Genomic DNA, 25,342 nt, shown 5'->3' with positions numbered 1-25,342 from the left:
TTTTCAAGGCATTTTCTCCTTTTGAAAGGAGAGTTTCTTTCTTTTTTCCTACTTCAACATAAAACTTGAATTTTTCCTCTATGACAGCTCCCTAATTTGAAAGCTCAGTAAATTAACTGCTGTAACAGGATCCTCCTTTTTAATGTTTTTAAGCTTCTTCAAAAATCTTCCTTTGCTGCTTCAGTATGGGCCCCAATAGTGGGAGCTGATGGAGAAAAAATTGCCTGGCAGAAATACTACAGTGCAAGAGGTTCAAAGTGCTATGAAAAATGAGGTTCTTGACTAAATCCTTCAGTTCTATAGTAGTTTCAATGTGCCCATTTTCAAAGTCTTTCCTGAAAATTACCTTCAAGTGTAAGGTAAATACACATTTGCAAAAAGTTTCCTCATAGCAGAACCACAGACCTGTTTGTCAGTTCTCAGTTCCAGAAATAATAACAGCTTTATATAATAGCATAGCTTTTGTGGAACTTTAAAATTTGCATTTTCAGAATCGGAATACTCTTTTGTAGCAACAGAATAAATGTTATTCCGAAAGATTTTTTTACTTCTCAGGCCTCAGAAATAACCACTGTGTTTATCTTGAGACAGTTCAGTGGGAAGTACAGGGATCACACAGTCCAGCAGTGTTTTTATGGCATAAAACAAGGGTTGTGTGTCACTGTGTGACCTCACTGCTGTGGGATTCACACTCTGGACTGCAGATCCTGTTTAAACACAGCCACTTCAATTGACAGTTAAGTCACAGATGTAAAATGTAATTATGGGAAGTGGGTTCCTAAATATTGGCTTCCAAACCACTTAATTCAAGAGGAACCTCCACCAATTTTCTGTAAGAGGTGGTTGGAGCTCCATCATCAGCAAGCAGTGAAGGAGAACAGGAATTTCGGGTCCTGAGGTTTCAGTAAATTCCGTTTATTACAGATGATGGTCTCCCACCTGAGGGCAGTGAGCTCTGCCAAAGGTAATCACAGGGATCTGCTCTAATAGTCACTGAACACAGGGAAAATATTTTGGATTTATGGTTTACCTCAAAAATGAGGTCAGGATCAACTGGGGAAACACGTTCCATCAGCCAGGACACAAAGGTGACAAACTCCAGGGTTGTCAACAAAAGGAACTTACCTCCTACTCCAAGGTAACAACAGTTCAATCTAGGTTTTCCCTTCTAAAACAAAATGAAGTATGTACAGGCAATGAAATGCTGTTGTTTAGACATAAAATTGTAATTTTAGTTGTAAAAAAAACTTGTGTACAAGATTTCACTTCCTGATATCCTATATGTACTTGAGAAATTTGGTCTGATAATGAGAAAAAACAAACTGTAATAATCAAAGAAATATCCAGGAGGATGAGGGAAAGTATGGCAACTAAGATACAGGATAGGAAACTGAATGCAATAGTTTTAAAATTCAAATCAAATGGAACATTGAAAAAATGGTAATTTAACTCCAGACCCTCAGAAGTGCTGGTCACAGCCACGTTCTTGACACGTGGCAGACCCTGAATAAAAATCATCACCACAAGAAGTCTCATAAGAAAACGGCATAAAGTTGGAAAAATATTCCTTTTCAAGGCTCATAGAGGTCCTCCTAGGGTAGCACAGAAGAAAGGGAGGAGTTGGCCATTCAATTTTAAGAAGTTTGAATGTTTTTCTTTTAAAAGTTTTTCTTTTAAACTGCAAAGCAACAGAAGCAGTTTGAAACCTCAAAAGCACCAGTGTCTATATACATCTGAAACTTCAAATCTCTGTAAGAAAGCTACATTTACCATAATGTGTGTTTTATAAGACAAGAGATTGTTTGATTAATTTTATCAGTCAATCAACACATGATCTGTAATTTCCTTTAACTGGTTTTCATCCCAGCATCTTGAATAACCAGAGGAACCTTCTTTTCTTCTGGAAGTAACTCTTGAAGTAAATTGTCCTCATTCTCCACTGCGATGTGAATTTCAGTTTCTCTTTTCAAGGCATTTTCTTCATTTGAAAGGAGGGTTTCTTCCCCTGTTGGGGAATAACAGGGAGTGTGTCCATAATCCCTGGTGGTTGAACTGCTCTGCTCAGGGCCCTGGGAGCTGCAGTCTGGGCTACAAAATTTAACAATACAGGTCACGTTCACCTGTGTTCTTCCATTACCAGAATGATCTGTCAAAAAACCACAAAACACAGAAGGATGAAACCAGAATGGGGCAGTTGGATTCTTTATCCAGCGCTTTGACTTACAGTTAAAGTAGACACTAAATACCTTTTTGCTTCACTTAATTTAGTCAAGCTGGTTGAGTTAGTTCTGTAGCATTTTGGTATCATAAAATCCACATATCACCCCAGAAATAAAAAAGCTCCAAAAATTAATGCAAAGATTTGGATTGCAAACAATTCCTTGCCCATCTGTTGTCATTTCAAATGCTTCTGATAATGTCCTTTTGTTACTGCTCCCTTTGGCTTCTGATCTCACTCACAGGTAAGTGCCAAGCACCTGACCCCCAACCCTTAAATACCTGTTTCTCCACTGAGAAAAACTCTTTAATTCTCAGCATTGCAACTAAATCACTTTTTCTTTTCAAAAGTTACTAAATTTTCTCTCTGCTGAAGAAGACTCAGATGTTTTATCCTGCCATTTAAACTTCTGCTAGAAAGACTCATAATTGATAATCAAATTTCAAGAGGTTCTGGATCATTCAGAATTGCTAGTACCTGAACTCACAGAGCTGTGTCTGTCTCCACTCTGGAGTTTAGAACCTTCTGGAGGTGAATGTTGCTGCTGAAATCCTCCTGGGTTTTTCTTTTCATCATCCTTTTTACCTATTACACTGATGCTTGCAGATCCAGGTGGATTATCCAGGATGCTACTGCTGGACCCAGAGGTTTCCAAAAGGTGCTGTTGCTCCTGTTCAGAACAACTGGAGTTCTGCAGTTCTGTATCTCTCACTTTTTTGTCACACTGTTTTCCTGGAGGGGGGAAAGGCTGGAACATTTGCAGAGAAATGCAAAATGTTAATATGTTTTTTAAAAAAACCCAAACAACCCACTAGCAAAGAACTGGTCAGCATTTTGGCAGCTAAAGAAACCACTGATAATTTGAACTAGAGGAGCTTTAAAGTCCCTTCCAACCCAATCCAGTCTATAATTATTTTCATTTTCATAGTGATGAGTGCAAGTAAAATTCATCACAGCTCATTAAGAGTTCAACAAAATGAACCCATCCCCTGAAGGCACCCACAGCACTACTCTGAATTACTCTGGGACCAAAGGCTGTCAGATTTGGTTTTCCAAACCCCACCTGGGTTTTTCTGCTGTTTTCAGCCTCGCATAAAGGGAGAGGGGACATTATGTGGGATATATAAGGTACACCTTACACCCTGGCTTGGGGACCAAACCACCCTGTTCTCACTTCAGTTTTCTTTCTGCTGTGCAGTTTTCTTCTACTTGTTATTAGGTGAGAGTTTATGATTTCTGTATAACTTTTAAAGAGATGGAAAGAGAGGACACTCACCAAATCTGCTTCTGTAGCTGGGGCAGAGCACACAAGGGCTGCCAGTGAGCAAAGACAGTTTATTAGCACCCAAACTTGTCCCCTTTGCAACAGCTGCACCCTAAACTAGGCTGAGGGATCCCCTGCTGCTGGAATAAACTCCAAATGTACATTTATTACACACAGTTTGAAAACCTTGAAAGCTGTATTGTATTAACTTTGTGAGTTAAATTTAGCCAAGAAGCAAAAAGAAGCCTCTGCATTAATTTATAACTTTTCTTGTATAGTGTCAGTGAGAAAAGGTATTGATGACAATAAACCACAGTCATGTGTGTTTAATTATAACACCTGAAATTGTCTAATACTTAAATTATGAAGTACCAAATTTTTAACAAGCTTCAGTAGAAGCTCAGCTGTTGCACAGTTGTCCAGCTCCAAGGCTGTTGTGTGTTTAGACAATTGCCTAAAATCTGAGGAACAAGACAGATTTGAAGAAAGCTGGCATCTTCTAACACACTAATTACAGTCATCCACCAGGCTCAGGTTAATGGGAAATTGCAGTGGTTCGGCTTTTCCAATGGTGCAGCTTCGGCCAGCCCTGCCGCCACTACAACCAGGGGGCCACTTTGCCAGAGGCGTGGGCAAACCTGACCGCGGTGCGGATAGTGCGCAGAATAGAAAGGCGGGACTCTCAGGATGTGCAACAAGGGGATGCGTGTTCCCCAAGGCAGCGCTCTGAGAGAGACGCTGGCCTCAGGATGGCACGGCTCTTTATTGAGTGGGTTACAGGGGTGGGATTGCGTGGGACCAATCATGACCTTTTGCCAACGTATAATGAGGGAATGCACAACTTTTGAACCAATAATAAGTAACTTGGGGAGGAGGAGTACATGATGAGGGGGTGGGGAAGTTATATAACTTAAAGATTGACATTTAACAGAAAAGTGGTAAACAACTATTATGGGATAGGGTAACCAGGACAACCAAGGTTTTGGCGGGAAAGTCTGGGGGGGGGAAGGAGAGGGAAGGAGAGGCCATCTTAAACAATAGTAATAATTACAAAATTATAAAACACAACTTATAAAACCAAACGGGAGCAGTGAAAACCCAACTGGAATTGAATTTAAGCACCACCACATCTCCCCCTTTTTTATTTTTTTGTGATGACTTTTAGTAGTATCTGTTCGGGGGATAGATTTCCTGTTCTGTGGGCCACCTCTCATCATCAGTCTCCGGTATAAAAGTCCTCTGGGTCAGGGTATTCCTCGTCTTCCCATGGCGGGAGTTGCTGCATCTCAATTTCTTCGACAGGAAGAGCACTGGCCCAGACGTTGTTCACGCTGAGTGAAGAGGTGGCTGCAGTGATGGTCTTTCGAGTGGATCGTCGGATGATGCCAAATGCAATTCCAATGATGAGTAACAAAAACAAAATTAGAAGTCCTGTTTTTACAGCAGAATTGACCCAGCCTGAGAGTCCCCAGTTTCCGAACAGTTGGTCAAACCAGTCCTTAGTCTCTTGTTGGATTTCATGGACCATGTCCTGGATCTTTTTGATGGAGGATCTTACGTTTTCCGCCCTGGAGGACAAATTAAAACAGCAGAGACCCGCAAACTCTTCACACGTGTGGTGGTCGAGGAGTAAGAGGTAGTCCATAGCTGCCCTATTTTTCAGCGTGGCCTGCCTAGTTATCTCCTCGTCTTTGAGGAGGTCCGACAGGGCAGCTGAAGTCAGGTTGGCCTGCTTAGACACCCAACATTCCAATTGGCCTAATTCACCCAAAGCTTTTGCCACTGAAACCCAAGGGAGAAGAACCGTTACGGCCTTCGCCTTGGACCAGTGGATGACGTCCGATTTGCAGTCAGGGTCGAGATTTGCCAGATCTCGCTTTTTGACTGGTGCGTGCTGTGTGGAATTTTTCAGTATCCAATTCATGATTGTGGTCTTATTTGGTGCCAGCAGGCTGAGCTTGCCCAGGGTGCATGGGCCTCCTAAAAGCCGAGAGGGGATGCCTGTGAACGCTCGGTCACCGCAAATTAAAAAGACACCTTTGGGGAGGGAAAGAGGGACCACACCAAGGGTAGAAGCCATTTTTACATGGGCGACCCGCCTACACCACGGGGTGGCGTAGTAGGCCTCCTTAACTTGCAGCAAATTGGTGTATTTTTTGGCTTCCCATTGGGGGGGAGTAAATACAAACTGAATGCAATTTGGGGCAGGGGACGAACCCAGGAGTTCCAGCTCTTGAGGTTCGCTTTGGGCTCGGGGGAGGGAGGCTGAGACCCATTCTCGCCATAAAATCAAAGGGTTGGTGATGGGGTAGGGAAAGATTCTCTGGGGGGCGCGGTGCCGGCGACCCGATCTTGGGGGTGGAGGCGGACGGCTGTTAAACTCCGCCTTTAAATTCAGGAGATCGGGGGGGAGCTCCGATTCCTGGAAAGGGAACCCCACTAGGCAGGACGCTATAGGGTTTTGCGCCGAGCCCTGGGACAGGCAAATGTGGTCCTGCCCCATGGCTTTGGCGAGGGTCCTCCAGACCTTAGCCTTAGGCTGCGGAACCTCCCAGGACATGGCTTGACTAAGGACGGTCAGGACGATCGCGAGATGGAAGATGCGCCGTCCTCCTGGGGCTCTCATTTGGCATCCGACTGGGCTGTTCTGTAACTTAAAATATAACAAAATAAATTAATCAACAAAAAAGCCAGTGAGGAATGGGGAAGGAAGGAGCGGACCTCTCTTCCTCCGGACCAACAGGCTTCCTTTTCCTTCGCCAAGCGACATTTTTCACCTGATTATCTGACTCTTTGGAGGCCCTGGGAATACAAGGTTTCACCCACTTGGCCGGCACCCATTTAAGTCCGGTGGGTGTCGATACGCAGGCGTACCTGCGTCCCCAAGTGATTAAATCGTGTGGACCTTCCATTCTCATGGTCTCCGGGTCCTTGACGAGAACTGGCGGTTTGGATTCTAATTTTAAATTTGGGTTCCCTCCAAAGTGTCTAATTATTGGGGGATTCATAAATTCGAATGAGCAATTTAGAAAATTAATTGTGTACAAGGCCCTGGCTAATCGAATTTGGGGTGACTCCAATTTCAGAATTTGTTCCTGTTGATTGAGGACTCTTTTGATGTTTTGGTGTGTCCTCTCCACAATTGCTTGGCCTGTCGGGGAGCAGGGGATGCCGGTTTTGTGTTCTACTCCCCATTGCTGGAGGAAGTTGCGGAACTCCTTGGAAACATAGCTTGGCCCGTTATCCGATTTGATGACCTTAGGGATGCCTAGGAAAGAGAGGGCTTGGAGGAGGTGTTTAATGACATCCCCTGCTTTCTCTCCTGTGTGGGCGGAAGCATAGACTGCTCCAGAAAAGGTGTCCACAGACACATGGACGTACTTCAGCCCCCCAAACTGAGAGACATGAGTAACGTTCATCTGCCATACCTCGTTGCTGCTCAGCCCTCGGGGGTTCACCCCGGCATGCAAGGTTGGGACTGCATGTCGCTGGCAGCTGGGACAGGTCGCCACAATGGCCTTGGCCTGATCTCGGGTCAGTTTGAATCCTCGGACCAGACCTGGCACATTCTGATGGAAGAGTTGGTGGCTGAGCTTCGCCTGCTGGAAAACGTCGGGCAGCGGGGCCTTTGCGACAGGGGCAGCAAGAGCATCAGCCCTCCTGTTTCCCTCCGCTATGAACCCCGGCAAATCCGTGTGCGACCTGGTGTGCATCACGTAAAACGGTTGCTCTCGGTGGGAGATTAGCCTTATCAGCTTCGAGAGCAACTTAAACAGAGCAATGTTAGTCACTTCTTGGAGAACTGCGTTCTCCGCTCTGGACACCACACCCGCAACGTAACTCGAATCGGTTACCAAATTAAATGGTTCAGAGAACCTTTCGAAGGCCCTGACGACTGCGGCCAACTCAGCAATCTGAGGGGATCCTTCCACCTCAGCAACGTCAGACTCCCACTGCTGAGTCTGAGGATCTTTCCAAGTCACCACTGACTTGTGGGACCCTCCGGACGTGTCTGTGAAAACTGTCAAGGCTTCGAGCGGTCTTTTGCTCTGAACACTCCTTAAATTTAATTTAAATTGAGCATCCGAATTAAAAATTTTGTGGGCAGGCCGATGGATTGAAATTTGACCAGTGTAACTGTCCAGGGCAAACTGAAGTGCTTCGTTCTCTTGAAGCAAGTGCTCTAACATTGCCTTTGAAATTTGGCCCGAATTCAACCGAATTGGTACGTGGATCACCTCAAAGTTGCAACCAGCCAGTTCTCTAATGCGGACTCTGGCCTTCCGGATCAGTTCAGCCATCAACTCCTGTGGGCGTGTCATCCTCTTGGACCTGTGGTGGCTGAGAAAGACCCATTCTATAATAAGAAGAGGATCTCTTCCGCCTCAGTCCTTCCGGGGTATGCTGGTCACCCCGTTGTCCCATTGGAATATCATTCCATGGAGGTGCGGCAGATTTCCTAGAATGACAAAGCGGAAAGGCAAATCAGCATGACATCGATTTGCCTGTCTGGTGGACATCAACTCTTGAACCCTTTCCAGTGCTTTCTGTGCCTCCGGGGTGAATGACCTAGGGGAACTCAGCCCTTCTCCCCCTTTCAATAAATTGAAAAGAGGTGCTAGGTCCTCGGTGGTAAGACCCAGCCAAGGCCTCACCCAGTTCAAAGCCCCACACAGCTGGTGCACATCCGCTAATGTCTCAATTTTGGTTCTGATTGCCAATTTTTGCGGAACAATGGTCCGCTTATTAATTTCGAGGCCAAGATATTTCCATGGTGGCATCTTTTGAATTTTTGCTTCCTGCAACTCGAACCCTGCAGCAACCAGTGCAGCCACTGTCAGGTCAAGCGCATGCGTCAACAGGTCGTCGCTGGGGGCGCACACGAGCACATCATCCATATAATGAAAGATGATGGCCTGGTGTGCAGCTGCACGCACGGGGGTCAGCAAGGAAGACACGTACCACTGGCAAATGGCGGGAGAGTTTTTCATCCCTTGGGGAAGAACTCGCCATTGATACCTCTTCCTCGGGGCCTCTCGGTTGATGTTAGGAACCGAGAACGCAAACCGCGGAGCATCGTCGGGGTGAAGAGGAATTTGAAAAAAACAATCTTTGATGTCAATCACGGCCAAATTATAATTTTGGGGCAACATGGCTGGGGAAGGCATCCCTGGTTGGAGAGAGCCCATATCTTCGATGACTTCATTAATTTGTCTGAGGTCCTGGAGAAGCCTCCATCGGGTCTTGTCCGATTTCTGTATCACGAACACCGGGGTGTTCCAAGGAGAGGTGGTCTCCTCTATGTGACCCTTTCAGAGTTGCTCTTCCACGAGCTCATTCAGCGCCTTTAATTTTTCTTTAGAAAGCGGCCACTGTTCCACCCAAACTGGAGAATCTGTTTTCCAATTCAGTTTTTGGGTGGGGCGCCGTTCAGTGACCGCAGCCCAAAAATTTTGTGGAGGGTCAGGGAATTCAATTGTTGCCCCCCACTGGGCCAGGACATCTCTCCCCCACAGGGGTGCTTTGTAGTTTAAAACAAAGGGCTGGATGTTGGCCAATTGCCCATTGGACCCCTTAATTTGCACCATGTGTTCCGATTTTTTTGCCAATTGAAGGCCTCCAACACCCTCAACTTGCTCCACCACTGTTTGCAACGGCCAACGTGACGGCCATAGGTGTTCCGGGATCACCGTTACGTCCGCCCCCGTGTCAAGGAGACCCTTAATGATGGTGGTCTCCCCGCCCACCCTTAGTTTGCACACCTCCTCAGGTCTGTCATGTGTAATGTTTATGACTGCTTATCTGGGGGTGGCAGGTCTTGCAGTCGCCCTCGGGACACACCCTTTCGGGGAGTGATGGTATTGCCTGGGCGACTATCTGTCCCTTTGACAGATAAATGGGTGGAGTCGTGCAGCGGAGCCAGAGTTCAAACCACTTGGGATCCGCAGGAGTGGTTTGGGGAACAATCTCGATCTCCGGCGGGGTATGTTTACAATCCCCCACGACTACATATGTTGTGCCAATTTTGTGCCAGGTACCTCGATTTTTAGATACCGCCACGCGGTGCCACTCATCATCATGGATCCACAGGTTATCAGATAATTGAAGATGAAAGGGCACTCCCTCGCTTGTTGTCGTCAAGGACTTTCCTGCGAAAGGAACAGGCAAATTCGGGTCAGGATCATCAGGTGAAAGACTCCTCAAAGGGGAGTTTCTTGTCTCGTCCGGTAAATTCCCTCTCGGACTTTGCAGAGGGTTCCTCTGCTGCCTCTGGGAAGAAAAAGTCAAGCTCGTTAAAATGTCACGTCCAGTACAACTCAAATCAACATTCCCCATTCCCCCTCCCCCGGCTTGGACCGCCCGATTGGGGTCATCGCACTGGGCGGCTCTGCGCTCCTTTATTAGTTTTTTTGTTGGGGGCCTCCTCCTCTCCCACTTCCTCCTCCTCCCTCTTTCATTTGTTTAAATTCCTGAAACTCTTGTCTCGGGGCAAGCTTGCCACCAATGACCTCGCTTGCCACATAAGGCGCAAGGCCTGTCAGCTGCATTTCTGGGTGGATGTCTCCCTTGTTTTGGTACCACGGCCGCGTTGTCCTGATGGCAGGTTGAGGTCGCTGCGGTTGCTGCATTCACGGCTTTCTTTCGATGTTCCGGCCTTTCTGGTTTCCCTGGTGTCATCAGGGGGACTACCTCAGTTACCACCTCGACATAGTCCTGCACTGTCGGCTTGGGATTCCGTGGAAGGGTGAGCATGGCTTGTTTGCAGACTTGATTGGCGTGCTTGAACGCCAATGATGTGACAAGCCTCGTCCTTGCCACTTCGTCCTCTTCCTGCTGTTCTATGGCTACCGTTAGCCTTTCCACAAACAGTAGGAAGTTTTCCTGAGGTCCCTGAAAAATATCTAAATACGATTCCATGGGGCCGGAAGGCCGCATGGTGGAAAACGCTTTCACAGCAACCCGAGCGATCTGTTTTAACAACGGCTTTGGGAGGCTTTCAGCTTGTTTTTGTGGCATCTCCCATTCTCCCTCACCCATCACATGTGACAGCGTAATCATGTTCCCTTCGTTGTCCACAGCCGTGTCAGGATCGTTTGACCACCCTGGGAGGTCCTGCAAGTGCCTTTTCCAGGTTGCAAACCAGAGCTGATACTCAGTTCTGGAATGCAAGCACCTGAAAAGGTACTTGATGTCATGTGGGACGACATCACTCCCGGTAACCTGGCCATCCAACAAGCCAAGGAAGTACGGACTCATGCGGGTGTACTCCTTGAGGGCCTTCATGAGTTCCTTGACCACGTTCTGGGACAATTGCTGCCACTTTGCCTCCTCATGCCCTCCCCTACCCCTCCTGTAGGTAACTGGAGCGAGAGAAGGGACATGGGGGTCATCACTTCCTGGATCCCACCCCTCCCCCTCCAAGCCCCAAGCGTGGGAACCAGAAGAAGGGGCGTGGGAACTGGGAGGCAGTGGGCGGGACTTGCGCGTCACCGAGGGGAGTGGCTTGTGACGGGAGGGGGGCGTGCCAGGGTCTGGGAAAGGCACGCCTTCGGAGGAGTGGTTTTGGGTGGAGACCTGGGAGGAGCGGCAGGTGGGGGGGTCATAGGAAGGGGTTTCAGGAGAGGGACAGCCTCGGGGAAGCGTGGAAGGGGACAGAAAAGGGTTGGTGGGAGAAAACTTGGGAGACTGGGAAGGGGAAGGGAAGGGGAGCGGGGCAATGGCGGCGGCGGCGAGCGGCGCCTCCGGCAGCGGGATGGTGGGCAGGGTGGACAAAGAGGACGACCGTGCCACGCGGCCGCCGCCATTTCGCGCCTCTGCCGTGCGGGCGCCGCGTGCCTGCGCCTCTCCGGCGTGGCTGCCATGCGGCTCTCCCGCGTGGCCGCCGCGTGCGCCTTCCGCATGGGCGCCGCGTGCGCCTTCCGCATGGGCGCTGCGTGCGCTTGCCACGCGGTCGCCATGCGGCTCTTCCGCATGGGCACCACATGCGCTTGCCATGCGGGCACCATGTGCGTTCTCCCCCGCGCCTCCCGCGCGGGCATTTTGTGTGCATTCTCCTCCGCTAACGCTGAACCGAACTCGGGGTTTGTTTAGGGAGGTTCGGGGAAGGGAAAATTCCTCGGGAGCGTGGCCAGTGCTCCGTCGGATGTCCCGGGCAGACTGCCCTGTCTGCCCCGGGCGGGGGGTCGGCATTTTGAGGGAGCCAGGGCTGGCGGGCTGGGGTTTGCCCGCTGCGTCCCTGAGAATGCCGCGGCAGGGTGACGGGGAGCGGGACACAGAACGGGAGCAACGGGGGGAAACACGGCTTTCTCCAGGAGACTGCTCTTTCTGCACTCCTTTCATATTTTTTACGGCGGTCCGAATCTGTTGGGACCAGAATAGATATTTCGCCGCTTTTTTGTCCCCGGAGGCAGCCAAATTGGTAAGTTTTAAAACGACAGGCTGCCAAAATCGGAGCTCCGTCACAACCTCCGGCGTAGTCTTGGGGAAATGCAGAAAGAGCATGCGCACAAACCGCTTCAGCTCTCCTTCGGAAAACTTAACATTATTAAAACTGAGAACTCCAACAAAACAACGAAACACACCTTTCTGCTCTGCCGAGAGCTTGGCACCCATTTTTCACTTCCAAACCGTACCGCAACACAAAAATAAACTAAAAATCGAATCCCAGCACGAAAACTCCGGTCAGGCAGTCCCCCCCACTGCCTCCGCTCCGGAGGTGCCTCGTAAAACAAAAAAGCCCGCTTTAAACTGCGTCTGTCGCCCGTGCGCAGACCAAAAACGGGGTGGCTCCGGCTTGCCGGACCCGCTGGGTCCGCCACGCACGGGCCGGGCAAGGGACGAGCACGGCGCCGCTCCGGTCCCGCCGCTCCCGCGGTCCCGCCGCTCCCGCGGTCCCAGTCTCGGGGCTATCCCCTGACCGGGAATCGAACCCGGGTCGCGGCGGTGAGAGCGCCGAATCCTAACCACTAGACCACGGACTCGGCCGTGTCGCTCCCGATCACCGCGCGCGGCTTCCCGATAGCTGGGCTCAGGCGCACCAGCTCGGAGCCGCGGAAACACAAAACACAAACCAACAAAACAAAATAAAACCAGGAACCTTTAAACAAAAACCCGAGAGAGGAAAACAACCCCCCCCCGAGTGCCGCGTGGCTTGATCCCCCCAGGACAGTCACTCCTGGGCTGGATCCCCCTTTTGGGTAGGGTGAGGGCTAGGGGCTCACACTTACCCTTCCCTGCTTCCTGCGTGGGTACGGCGGTCTGGTTTGGGATCGATCCGCACCGAAAAGGACTCCACTGGGTGCTGCAGAGCTACCCTCTTCTTCCTCCCAGGAGCGCACCTGAAGGCTGCTTCCACCAGGAGGCGCGACGACAATGAAAAATCCGTAAAGGTCCCGATCGACCGGATTCACCCGCGACGCTCTCAAACTGAGGGCGCAGTGTCAGAGCCATCGCCGTCGGGTCGTCAAGCTGTTCGCCCACGCGTGACAGCCCCACGTTGGGCGCCAGCCTGCAGTGGTTCGGCTTTTCCAATGGTGCAGCTTCGGCCAGCCCTGCCGCCACTACAACCAGGGGGCCACTTTGCCAGAGGCGTGGGCAAACCCGACCGCGGTGCGGATAGTGCGCAGAATAGAAAGGCGGGACTCTCAGGATGTGCAACAAGGGGATGCGTGTTCCCCAAGGCAGCGCTCTGAGAGAGACGCTGGCCTCAGGATGGCACGGCTCTTTATTGAGTGGGTTACAGGGGTGGGATTGCGTGGGACCAATCATGACCTTTTGCCAACGTATAATGAGGGAATGCACAACTTTTGAACCAATAATAAGTAACTTGGGGAGGAGGAGTACATGATGAGGGGGTGGGGAAGTTATATAACTTAAAGATTGACATTTAACAGAAAAGTGGTAAACAACTATTATGGGATAGGGTAACCAGGACAACCAAGGTTTTGGCGGGAAAGTCTGGGGGGGGAAGGAGAGTCTGAGGGAAGGAGAGAAGGAGAGGGAAGGAGAGGGAAGGAGAGGCCATCTTAAACAATAGTAATAATTACAAAATTATAAAACACAACTTATAAAACCAAACGGGAGCAGTGAAAACCCAACTGGAATTGAATTTAAGCACCACCACAGGAAATAAGGTGACACTTCCCAGTTTTTACAGATTTGCTTGTTTTCACTTGATGAATCTTACCTTTTTTTTTTGAGACTAAGCAATACCCCCAAATAACAATTATCAGGATCAATAGAAATGGCCCTGCTACTGCTGCTGAAAATAAATAAAAAGGGCAAATTATTTAGCAAGTTGATCTAACAAAGGATCAAATTAAAAAAATATAGTTTTGTAGTTTCTGACAATGGCTACAAAAGCTGAATTTACAAGTATTGTGTATATCTGACATTCACATTTGATGCCTCAAGTGTCAGAATACCAAGGTCTCATTTCAGTCACCACCACTTCATAAAATTGAATTCTCCTCTCCTGAAAAGTGAGGACAGAGTTTTGGCCTTGGTCACAAAAGGTGTTTCTCTGGGCAAGAGTTTATCCCATACAAGGCCAAGTAGCTCAGAATGCTCCTGAACTTCTCTGCCTTCTGGATGGGCCATGAACAGGAGAGAATCCACCCACACCTGGGAATGCTGTCAGCACCTTCTGTCTCAGGAAAGGCTGACAGAAGACTCCAAAGATTTCTCACCAGGTCAGGTTTGCCTCAGTCCAGAATCTAAGATACAAACTTTCCTACCAGATATAGCAGCAATTCTCAGGAAATGCCTTGTATAATCTAATTTGGGGATTTTTTAGAAATATTTCCAGATGTACAAGGGCTGTAGAATGCACTCGAATAGTGCAGATGGACAGGTAAAAATGCAGCTTATTACAGGCAGTGACACATTGAATTAATTGAGCTCTTCTGAGGTTCTGTTTGGGTACAGGTGACTGGTCTTGGAAAGACACTGAGAACATAATATCAGCTTGGTTCCTGGGCAGACAAAAGTGACTTTAAATGAGTTAAAACTCACCAGTGATGCAGGACACGTCAGATGCAGAGTTTAACGTGACAGGTCGAGTTATTATTTCAGGATTGTGGGAAGCTGAGCTTTGGGTCAGAAATACATTCAAAATGGTGTGAGGCAGAACTGTGGCTGTTCCTGAGTCACTGCAGACAGTGTCATTTCTGCTGTTGCCAGGAACAGCCACTGATTTACAACTGCAAGAGACAAAAAAGGGAAGTTACGAAAAACAGAAAACCCTGCACAACTGAGGCTGCTGTTGGAACACTGGCTCACATGGTATGAGGTGTACAGGTGGTGGTGTAGGATTCCTCAGGGGAAAACGTGCCAGGAGGACAAGGTTTACATTCTGTGTCTGTGCTCTCTGTCCCTGTAAACAAAGAGGAAAACTCCAATTATTTATCTGGTGAGAAACAAGTATGAATAATCAGAGTCTGCAAGAGATCCTGGCAGTGGTACAGAGGCAGTGCAAAAACACAGCCTATAACTGTCACAGAAGACATTCACTTGAAGCACCCAACCCAAACAGAAGATTAACCTGTAAGTTTGGTGCTATTAAAGGTTCAGGTGTGGTGCTGCAGGCAAAGCTGAGCTTTTCACCTCACTGACTGACTACCACACTGTTGAGTTCTGCATCTTCTCAAATGATGCCTAATTTTTAAAATGTTCAGTGTTTCAAATATTTGAAAATCATTTATCATTTTGAGACAGATGTATTATCAGGGTGGTGGATTTCATCAACTAATAAAACCAGGTCAATTCTGCAGGACAGCATGGAGTCATCATCACTTACTACCCAAAATTCCACTGAAGTCCTGTTTCAAGGGTGTAAGGACTGATTAAGTGGTCTTGGATCTCAGTCACATATACAGAATAAATCACATAGTAGAGCAAAACAAAGATTAAGTTGGGTTGGGAATTTTATGATACATGACAGTAAGAAATTGCAACATGTTGTCCCTTTGGATATACCTCTGGAGAATAATACTCTGGTTAATGCCTACTTGCTAAGACTGTAAAAGTAAACTCTAAAAAGAATGCACAACTGTAGGGAATTAGGACAGAGTATGTGTGCAGTAAGGAGAGTGTTCAAAATCAAATTACCTCTTCTGGAAACCCGGTAACCTTTGCCGCATTTTCTATGTGCTCTACACACTTCACAGTAGTCATCTAGCTTGGAAACACAGAACTTGTGGGGTGGGCAGCTACAGATCCTGTCCTGGGACCTAGTGCAGGTTTGATTCTCTACAAGCCCTGGTTTTAAAACAAGAATAAAGCACAATGTCATTGGCAACATTTAAAATCATAGCCTGCAACGTTTTGAGTGAACATGAGGTGATGTTCACATACAAGTTTTGGACTTGTATAGCACCACAAATCAAAAATGTGTTATATGCCCCAATGTCTAAACTTTCAGAAGAGTTTTCTCTCTCTAGGCAAGAAGAGATTTGCACCTGAAGAGTGCACAGTCAAAACTCTGTTCCTGCAGTTGTATTATATTTTGTCATAAGTACAAACATGGCCATTTGTGTTCACCACTGCTGTACCTGGGAGTCACACTGAGATTTTCAGTCTGTGCAGATCATGTCACTGTATTTAAAGTTTTTGGAGATTTTACTACAGACATTTTCATATTGTAATTAACCAGCTTTGTAAGTTTATCTGTTTAGATGAGACCAAAGGCCCTTTCAACTTAGACTGTATCTTTAAAACTTACTTCTCAGTGAATCAAGTGTATAATGTTCTGCACCAATTTCCATTATAAATGATGGAGAACAGCATGACCGAGTTCATTAATGCAGGTGATCTATTAGCCCAAAGTACAGGTGTTGGTACAATGTTCTAACTTAGGTACTGTTAAGCTACTTCAGTGAACAGAAGCAGTGTGCTCTTACTGACTGCTGCTTTGCAAAATAAATAAAATTAAGAGAAGAATATCACAATCCATGTTTGCTGTTGTCACTTCAGCAAACAAAATGAGAAATGACAGGATGCTGGAAATGTAATCATCCATTTACCCATATCCAAGTCAGGTTTTAAGGTCTCTTAATGGGATGTTATAAGCAGGAACTTATTCTGCTGATGACATTTGGAATATTTTAGTGATACAGTGCCTTAGTTTTTTAATAATATAAGACTGGTGTCTAATTTTCATGACTTTAAAAGAAAAAGGGCCAGGGCTCCCTGCAAGATTTTTCATTAATTCCTATCCCTAAATCTTACACGTTCCAAAAGCATGAGGACTATACAAGTGATTGACAAAACATCCTGGTTTTCTTGGGAAAAAAAAACAAGGTTAAACCAAGCCCAGGATTTGAGCAAGCCTCTTTACTAATCCAAGCCTACCTTTCCTGCAGGGTGGTGAGCAGGCAAAGCACTGTGGAGAATGATTCCAGATTGCTGTGAACGTTTTAGGTCTGCAGGGGCTGCACTTGGTGTCCACAGTGTGATTGCAGCTCCCTGTCCTATATTGACCTATTAAAAGAAAAAAAAAAAAAAAGAAAAAAAAAAAAAAAGCCCAAATCAAAGCAGAGAAAGCATCTCACTGGAAAAGATCACTAGGAATTAAGTTTCATTCTGAGCAGTAGAGCCCCTTCTCTTCACTGATATTATCAGATTGGTATCATACACCAAGCAAGGGTTGATGTAGAGGACTGGGTGTCTCTACAAGGAAATTCTGATTTATGTCCACCCATGTTTGACCCCTTTTCCTACATTCAGTTCGGTGAATTCCAGCCACATTCAAAACAGGACAGCCTCAATCCTGAACAAAACCCCTCAGCACACACTTAGGTGCAGCTACCACAATACATAAACCAAATATTTTACCTTCACAGAAGCTGTTTTGTGGAGAACACATGGAGATGTTTGACACCCAAAGTCAGGCTACTGTGACGTGCCTGGGTGAGACCCTTACTGCTATTACAGGCAGTGAGTGGAGAGGGCAAGATCAAGGGACATCACAAACAGGCCTGAATTAGAACTTCATCACTTGCCACTATGAAAGGGACACAAGCCCACTCTTTCTCCCTCACCCCTCCAGCCAGCCCTAACAGAGCCAGGCAGGAGTTTCTGAAACCACTGGCATTCCAGACAAAGTCCAAAGCTATCAAAGGTAGTTTCTGCAAAGCTTCTCACCACCAACAGAGTTTAGTACACTGGTGGGAAGCATGTAAATATGAGTTCCAACATAGTCATTTTGAAGAAAGGAAAACACCTCAGTTGTCATTTCCCTTTCATGTGAAAGGAGAAAAAGATAAAAGCCAATGTCTCATATATATTACAAAAATATCCTGGAAAACATACTCAGAAAGCAGGAATAACACTGAAAAAATTTTAGAGCTGTTTGGAGAATCTGTTTTTCAAAAGACAAGGTCCTGGAGATGAGCCAAATGAATTATTTCCAAATACTTTGGTTTTCCCTGTACTTATTTGAAGCTTTACATTCTGCATCCTACATCCAGATAATGATTTAGGCTGATTTAGTACTGAACTCTACATAACACAACAGAAAAGTTTTACCTATGAATTATCATCTTTCATCCATCATGAACAAAGGAAGTTTAACAGATCTGGGTAATTACAGTTAATTCAAGAATCTGCAGCTGTTTCAGTTAATACTGATTTCCTGTTTAAACTTCCGGATCTGGCAGACACTCAGCATTTATGGAGACAATTTTCTTTGCTCAGCACGTAATGTGAAAAAAAAAGGCAAGTTTAAGTTTTTTTGCTGTATCTAATAAAATAATATAGTTGCAACTTGTTGCAAAAACTCTACTACCAAAATCTCCAAAGAACATTACTATCACGCCCCAAAAAAACAATTCCAAAACCCACAGACAATGACTTTGGCTAACTACAGGTAACTTGTAATCACCCCTGGAGTGTAAGACATGATGGCTCAGAGCAGAGAGTGTCTGCAGTCCTGTCCTCAGTCTGACTGTGCTCCGCAGTGTCTCATTTACAGTAAAACACAACACAACTCCCTTAATGAGTAATGATAGATTGACCTGTCCAATGGAAAGCCCCTTAGATAAGTGATATTATCATAGTACAGAAACTAACCTTTACTTCATGCCCTGTTTTACAGAATATATTTATATTAGTGGGCTTGGGTCTGTGTTGCCTAATTTTTATAATTCCCTTAGTGAGCTGTTGCTTCCCGTCCAATGTTGACTAAAATTACTTCAGTTGCTTTAATGAAAACTTCATGCAGAGGTGTGCTTACACAAGGTCAGAACTTACTGCCTGGTAAGCCCCAGCCAGGTTAACCTCATAGGAGAATTCCATTTCTGATGGACAATGTGTCTCTTTTGCAGGTGTTTAGCAGTCATAGTGTGTGTTGTCTTTGAGGAAAAATGCATTACAACAACAAAGATCTGACACTTTAGATGTATAAGTAATCAAAATACACTCTGATCATCTGAAAATGGAGTGAATTTGGCTATGTAAAGTTATAGTTTGAGTTATAACCTACCTGGAGGGCACTGGCTGCAGCATTTATTAAGTTCTTCATCATAGTATTCAGTGCTGGGATCATTGCATTGTGCAAACTGTGGTGTGTAAGGTACTGAATATTCCTAGGAGAAATCAAGGGGAAGTCATGAGTCACAATCCTTTCTGATCCTCAATTAGAGACTCAAAAGAGACAAATACCTAAAGACCAGTGCAATTACAAGCCCCTTCCTTTCCACGGCACCGATGTAGCCCCAATGAAACAACACAGCAGATGTCAAGAGGCTGCAGGGCAAGGAACAGCTAATGAGCTGCCTGTGACTGTTTTGAAGTTCCTTTGTTTTCCAGAGATCCACCACCACCATCAACAAAGTGATTTCTCCAGGTTTTAGGCTCAGAAGACTGCAGTGGAACTATGGGATTACCATCACACCTGGTCACTACTGTACCCCCAAACCAAAGGCTGAGTTCCTTATCCTCACCTGCCATGGCCCAAACAATATCTGACAAAACACCAGAGAACCCTAAATTCCTACCCGTGGGTTTGTGGGAGAAACATTTACTGCAAAGTGGCTCAAAAACTTCAGTCAATCTTTCCAAAGAAAAGGAAAAAAGGCGTTTATCTTTCCAGATACTCTGTGATTCCTTCCTGAGCAAGAAAGGCATCGATGTTCTGAAAATGATGTCTCCAAAAATTGCACTGCTGCTTCTGAGAATCAGCACCTTTGCAGAAGGTACATACAAATATGCAGGTTAAATGCATTAGAGACAATCATGAAATACAGGGTGCCTAATTTCAGCTCACACTGATCAGCACAGCTCCATGACTTCAATGAACAAGTGTCAAATTATCTGATGATTTACTGACTATTTTCAAAGGGGAAAACACACTCACTTAAAGAAGGCTCCTGTTAGGTAGGACAAGCGTAGGAGTTTCCTAATAGACCAAAAAGGCACTGTTTAAAAAGGATGTGACACTGCTCAGCTTTTTGCAGTCTGAAGAGATTGCTCCATTCAAAATCTACACACATTGAGAGGAATTATTACTAAAACAACATTTCAAAACAGGAGCAAGCTCTTGGGGAGACCGGTAATGAAAATATCCTTCCGCTTTACTGAAAAACGTGTTGAATATCTATTGTGTCTTCACATTACTGACAAAGGAGATTAATGTTTCCCACCCTCAGCAATTTCCTAAAGAGAAGTGAGAATTTTCTTATGCAGCTCATTAAAATACTCTACCTCTTATTTAGCTATGATCAGAAGCAGGATTTTGTCAATCTATTCAATGATCAGTGTCAAAAAAAAAAACCTTTTCTGAGAACGTGAAGGCAGAGAAAAGTCTTGAGTTTAGGTATCATAGGATGAACAATGATAAATCATCCTGTTTGCAAACTTGAGCTGACACTAAAATCTGATGAAGGAAAAAAGGGCTCTGCTCTCATCAAAAGTATTTTTCAATTAAGTTACTTTTTTATTAAAAGAGGAAAGATCAAGTGTTGTCATCCCGGTTTTTTAGTCACTATGATCAACTTCATTAAAGCAATCAGTTGAGAGCCTTTTCCAACCATAAAACTTCACTGCAAGAGCAGACATGGGGGAGAAAAAAGGGGAAATACAATAAACCACATCACAAATTACCCTGCTGGTGAGGCTTCCTGCCAAAAAAAAAAGTTCTTACCTCAAGCTCTTCCCTGTCTGTTGTGAATCCTGCCCTGTGAGCTACAGACACAGGAAAACCTGTCAGTTGCTGAGTTCACACCTGTTCTCTGAAGTTGTGCTTGGAAGGATGTCTCTACTGTCTGATACAATCTCCCTGACATTTTATCTGATGAGCTGTGGCTCTCAGTGACTTAAAATTGACAGTTTCTTCCCAAATGTCCTCAAAGAACTTTAAAAGGGAAATTAAAAGGGAGTTGTGACTGGCTTAGCTGCCATTTACACACACACAGCCACACACGTGCTCAGCTTGGTTTGCTCTGGAAGGATTAATTCATTTAGTAGCTACTCTCAGCATAAACCAGTTTCATCAAAGCTGTCAAATCTGTCAGAGGAAGTGTAGGCCTTTTACTAGTTTTAAAACTCTTCTGGGTTTCTTTGCTACAAGACCCCAATTTTCTAGCAATGTCACCAATCCCAAAGTCCAACTTGGGCCATATAGGATTGCTGTCTGGTACAGAGATCCATTGGTTACTTTGGGCTGAAAGTAGAGGCCAGATTTTGTTTCACTGTCTGTGCATTTTGCTAGTGCTTGTATCTCTCACAAAAGTCCTTATTTTATCCTGTTTTTACTGTGATTCAGTGTTCTACAGGCAGACTGTGTGAAGGGAAACTAACCTGATGTGGCACATTTTGCATTACAGCCTTTGAGTTTCTCAGTTTAGGTAGCAGTGTCTAAGGAGAGCTGATTTAAAAGAAATTTATATGGACAAAATTAAGACTTTGGAAGCCTTCATTTAATTTGACAAGTACAAGAAGAAATAAAATGCCTCATCTGTCTATCAGTAGAGGAACATTCTTAAACATGAAATTTAGTCTAGCCCTATGCACATCATATTAAGCAATACATTTTGGCATAGAAATGGGTAAACTGCTTGCCTTTGACTTCATAACTCACTGGGGAGATTTTTGCAATGCTTCTGCATTAAGCAATAAGAAGTTACATACACAAAGTCAGTGACTCCAGACTATCTGGAGTTCTCGCACTGTTTGGATCATTTTCCTGTTTGCACTACAGAGATCACTAATTTGTCCCTGCAGAGGAGTGGGCTAACAGCAATCTCCACGCCAGCTGAAAGGACTTTATGTGCAATTAAATTTAAGTATCTTAAATAAATATAAATACAAAAATAAATAAAGTATCTTAAATAAAAATAAAACATGTTAATATAATGGATGAATCTGTATAAATCTTGATTCATAAAACATTAATTTTCACTCAAGGCCATTTAAACAAAGATATTTAAGCATATATTTTAATCCTAACTCACACATCTACATTTCTATTGATGTCCTTTTCATACATTTGCCCTCAAACTGAAGCTGTCAATGAGAGGAACCTGAAGAGGAACTGTCACAGATCACAGAACTGTGGTCTGAAGCCGTACAGATAAATCTGGCCATAACAAGAAACCCAATTGGGCAGCCTTAGTCACAGAACAGAAGTAACAAGTGCCCAGGTGAGCAGTGATTGGTTGGATTCGAACTCAAACAGGGACCCCCAGCCAATCCCATTCAGTCCTGAGTGCAGACATGTCATTGGCCAGGGAGGTGGGTGGTGCTAAGACCCCGACCAATCACATGTGTCAGCACGGGGAATTTGAAGCCCCCATTAAAGGGGGCAGCCAATGATGAACTTGGGTGTTGTCACATGACCCTCGGTGTGTCAGCCCTGTCCCTGTCCCCAAACTGTGACCCCAAGGCAAAGAGGAACTGTGTCTGTGTACGGTGTTCTCTACGCAGGGGAAACCACAGTGAAGTCACCGAGGCCTCTGATGTAAAATCGGTTTCTGTGGAAAGGATTTGATGTACAGAGAAAATATTTGCTGAGCTACCAGATCTACTGAAGGCAGGAAAAAACAGAATTCTGTCTAAAATATTTAAACTTCTCATTAAAAAAAAAAAAAAATTCTGGTGAAGTTAGTTATCAGATCACAGCATCTGGAGTTGTACCAAATCAGGATGTACCAACTTTACTCAAACTATAAAGTTTCTTTCAAAGCTGCTGTGCTGCACATGTCTCTCAAAGATTATGGTCCATTATGTGAATTATTCTCCCATTCTATACTGTACTTTACTTCTGTAAAGCAGGAGTCCTTGCACAGCCACACCCCAACAGATTTACAGTTCAACTTCTCCCAATCCTGAGAAAACTGTGTCTCTTTGCTGACTGCCAGGAACTCTGCTTCATTGCCCATCACCATCAGAATATGAAAATATCTTCCCAGAATGAGAAACCAGGGGAATGCACAGAATATCAAAGCTGTTCACAACATGCAAAAATTATAGAAGTCCAAGTTTGTAGGAAGACAAGGTATATTTTATTATATATGGATTTGGAAAAACGCACATTTCAGTGGCTCTTCTGTTTCAAAACTTCAGGCTATTTCTGATAACCCTGGTGACTCAACTCTTCAAAAAGGCAAAAAAAAAGTTCAGTTCCTGTGTCTAACACTGAGACTGGGAACTGAGACTTTCAGAGACTTCCAGATGAATGAGAAAAAACCCAAGAAGTAATGTCACTCAAGAACTATTGCTTTGCCAGTTTGTCTCCCTCAAAAATAAAGTAAGTTTTCTTTAAGAAATCACTGTTAAAAGTTGATATAACAGGCATGGGTTTTTTCCAGCTCTGTGGCAGATGTGGTGTTTCTGAAACCACTGTATTTGTTTTTCTAACTTTACATTTAGGCTTTTTCTTCTTTTGTCACTGTGCAAAAAGTGATGCTGAAAGTTTCTGTCATTATTTCCATTATTATGTTTCAGTCGTATTTAGAGTGAGAGGAGAGCTCATTCCTTTTGAAACAAAGCCCCTTGTTCAGCACGAAGCATGACAAACTTAAATTCTGGTGATAAGTTCTGCTACAATTCTGAGACTCTCCCTTCTCTATCTGTTTTATCCTGTCCACTCAAAGGTGTTCAGTAAATCAGGTTCAAAACACTCTCACCTTAAAATCAGGGCTGAATTAAAAATTAGTGAGAAAGAGTTAAATAATCATTTTAATACATTATCAGCTCACTATAGCAGCCAGTACTCCTTGAAAGAGCATTGTGTAATTCCACATTCAATACACATTCTGACATCCTCACCTGATTTCACTGAACCTTTGTCTTATCCAGCCTAAATTCCTATGATTAAATAAACATGTAAATAACATAAATATCCCACACAGTGACCTGGAGATCTCAGCAACATTTCCATACTTATCTTCACAATCCTGGACATTGTAAAATCAGACAGAAAAGTGCTATCAATTCACCAGCACAGAAAACCCTGAGTGGAAGGCAAACAGACCCCACTGAGCTCTTTGGCTGACACAGTTCCAGACCCTCATTGCCAGAGTGCCACAGCTGGATATGGAACAGGGCAGTAACAGCTGCAGCACATCAGATCTTCACTGTAAATTAAAAGGCTTTTCTATTTAAATAGAGAAGAGTTCTAGGGAACCAATGGAGCACAACGAGCTCTTCCTGTGTAAACAATGTAATATAGATGTGGGATCTATAGAGATACATTTACACTCTGCACTTGCCAGGACACTTCACCACGGTTTTTACAAACATTCAAATAAGCCTGCAAAATCAACCTATTTCCGATGAAAATCCAGGAAAAAAACTATGAGTCATTTCTTTGGGAAGCCAAGAAGTAACAACAACACAGACAAAGGCTGAGCTTCGAAGTTTTAAGAGAGGGACTTGAGGTCGCTGCAGAGATCAGCAACAAACCCAGAGGCACGGAGGTGACAAGGGGCAGGAGACAAGGGACTGACAAGGGACAGACAGGTGACAAGGGGCGGACAGGGACAAGGGACGGACAGGGACAGACAGGTGACAATGGACAGACAGGTGACAATGGACAGACAGGGACATGGGACAGACAGGGACAAGGGGCGGACAGGGACAAGGGGCGGACAGGGACAAGGGACAGACAGGTGACAAGGGGCGGACAGGGACAAGGGGCGGACAGGTGACAAGCGGCCCGCACACCCCGCAGTGAGCGCTCCCCGCGCCCCCAGAGCGGCACCACCGGGCTCTGCCCGCCCTCGCCCCGTGCGCTCCCAAACCCCGGAGCAGCGCCCGCGTCCCCGCCCGGCCCCGCTCACCCGCCCGGCCACGACACCAGCGGTCAGCGCCGGGATCAGCGCCGGGATCAGCGCCGGGATCAGCACCGGGAACAGCCCTGGGATCGGCCCCGGGAGCGGCGCCCAGCGCGGCCCCATCTCCGCCGAGTGCGGGCGGGGCGGGTCGGGACGGGCCCGGCCCCGGCGGTGCCGCCCCCAGGCCCGGACACCGCGGCTGCTCACGGGGCTCTGGGCGTGTGCGGAGGGTCCCCACAGCCCCATTGCTGGAATGCCGATCCAGGAATTGTATTCTATGAGTACTGGGTCTCCGAAGTGCAGCTCCTTCGCCCCGCGGTACCGAGTTCCCTTTGCAGCATCCCAGGGTTCAGGAATACTCCCCGTACTGTCTGTCACTCACAGCCGGGATGGTACAGACAGACTGATATAAATTCAGCCCTGCCCCTGAGAAAACCTCTCATCCACTAAGAGCTCTGTGAGCTTCAAATGAGCTTCTTGCAAAAATATTTCTTCTGAGACTGATACAGGTACTGAAATTATCAACAATGCAACATTTACATATCAAACGGGAAAAGGGTTAAAATACATGGAATTTTTAATTCAGAG

General features: G+C 45.7%; 1 protein-coding gene across 1 annotated transcript; it reads right to left on the bottom strand.

Moving 5' to 3' along the window:
• Positions 1-987: 987 nt before the first annotated feature.
• On the bottom strand, positions 988-25,000 carry LOC310918183 (tumor necrosis factor receptor superfamily member 1B-like; the record flags this gene model as incomplete). The annotated part of the gene is made up of 10 exons (XM_083876980.1): positions 988-2,146; positions 2,696-2,966; positions 3,495-3,532; positions 13,669-13,743; positions 14,496-14,683; positions 14,763-14,856; positions 15,591-15,740; positions 16,833-16,961; positions 18,964-19,066; positions 24,761-25,000. The coding sequence occupies 10 exons, from the start codon at positions 24,998-25,000 to the stop codon at positions 1,848-1,850; spliced, it is 1,587 nt and encodes a 528-aa protein (XP_083733106.1). The 3' UTR covers positions 988-1,847.
• Positions 25,001-25,342: the final 342 nt, after the last annotated feature.

Source organism: Zosterops lateralis (assembly GCF_965231275.1).
Source record: "Zosterops lateralis genome assembly, chromosome: 22".
Taxonomy (NCBI): Eukaryota; Metazoa; Chordata; class Aves; order Passeriformes; family Zosteropidae; genus Zosterops; species Zosterops lateralis.
This window is presented reverse-complemented; position numbering and strand designations above follow the sequence as displayed.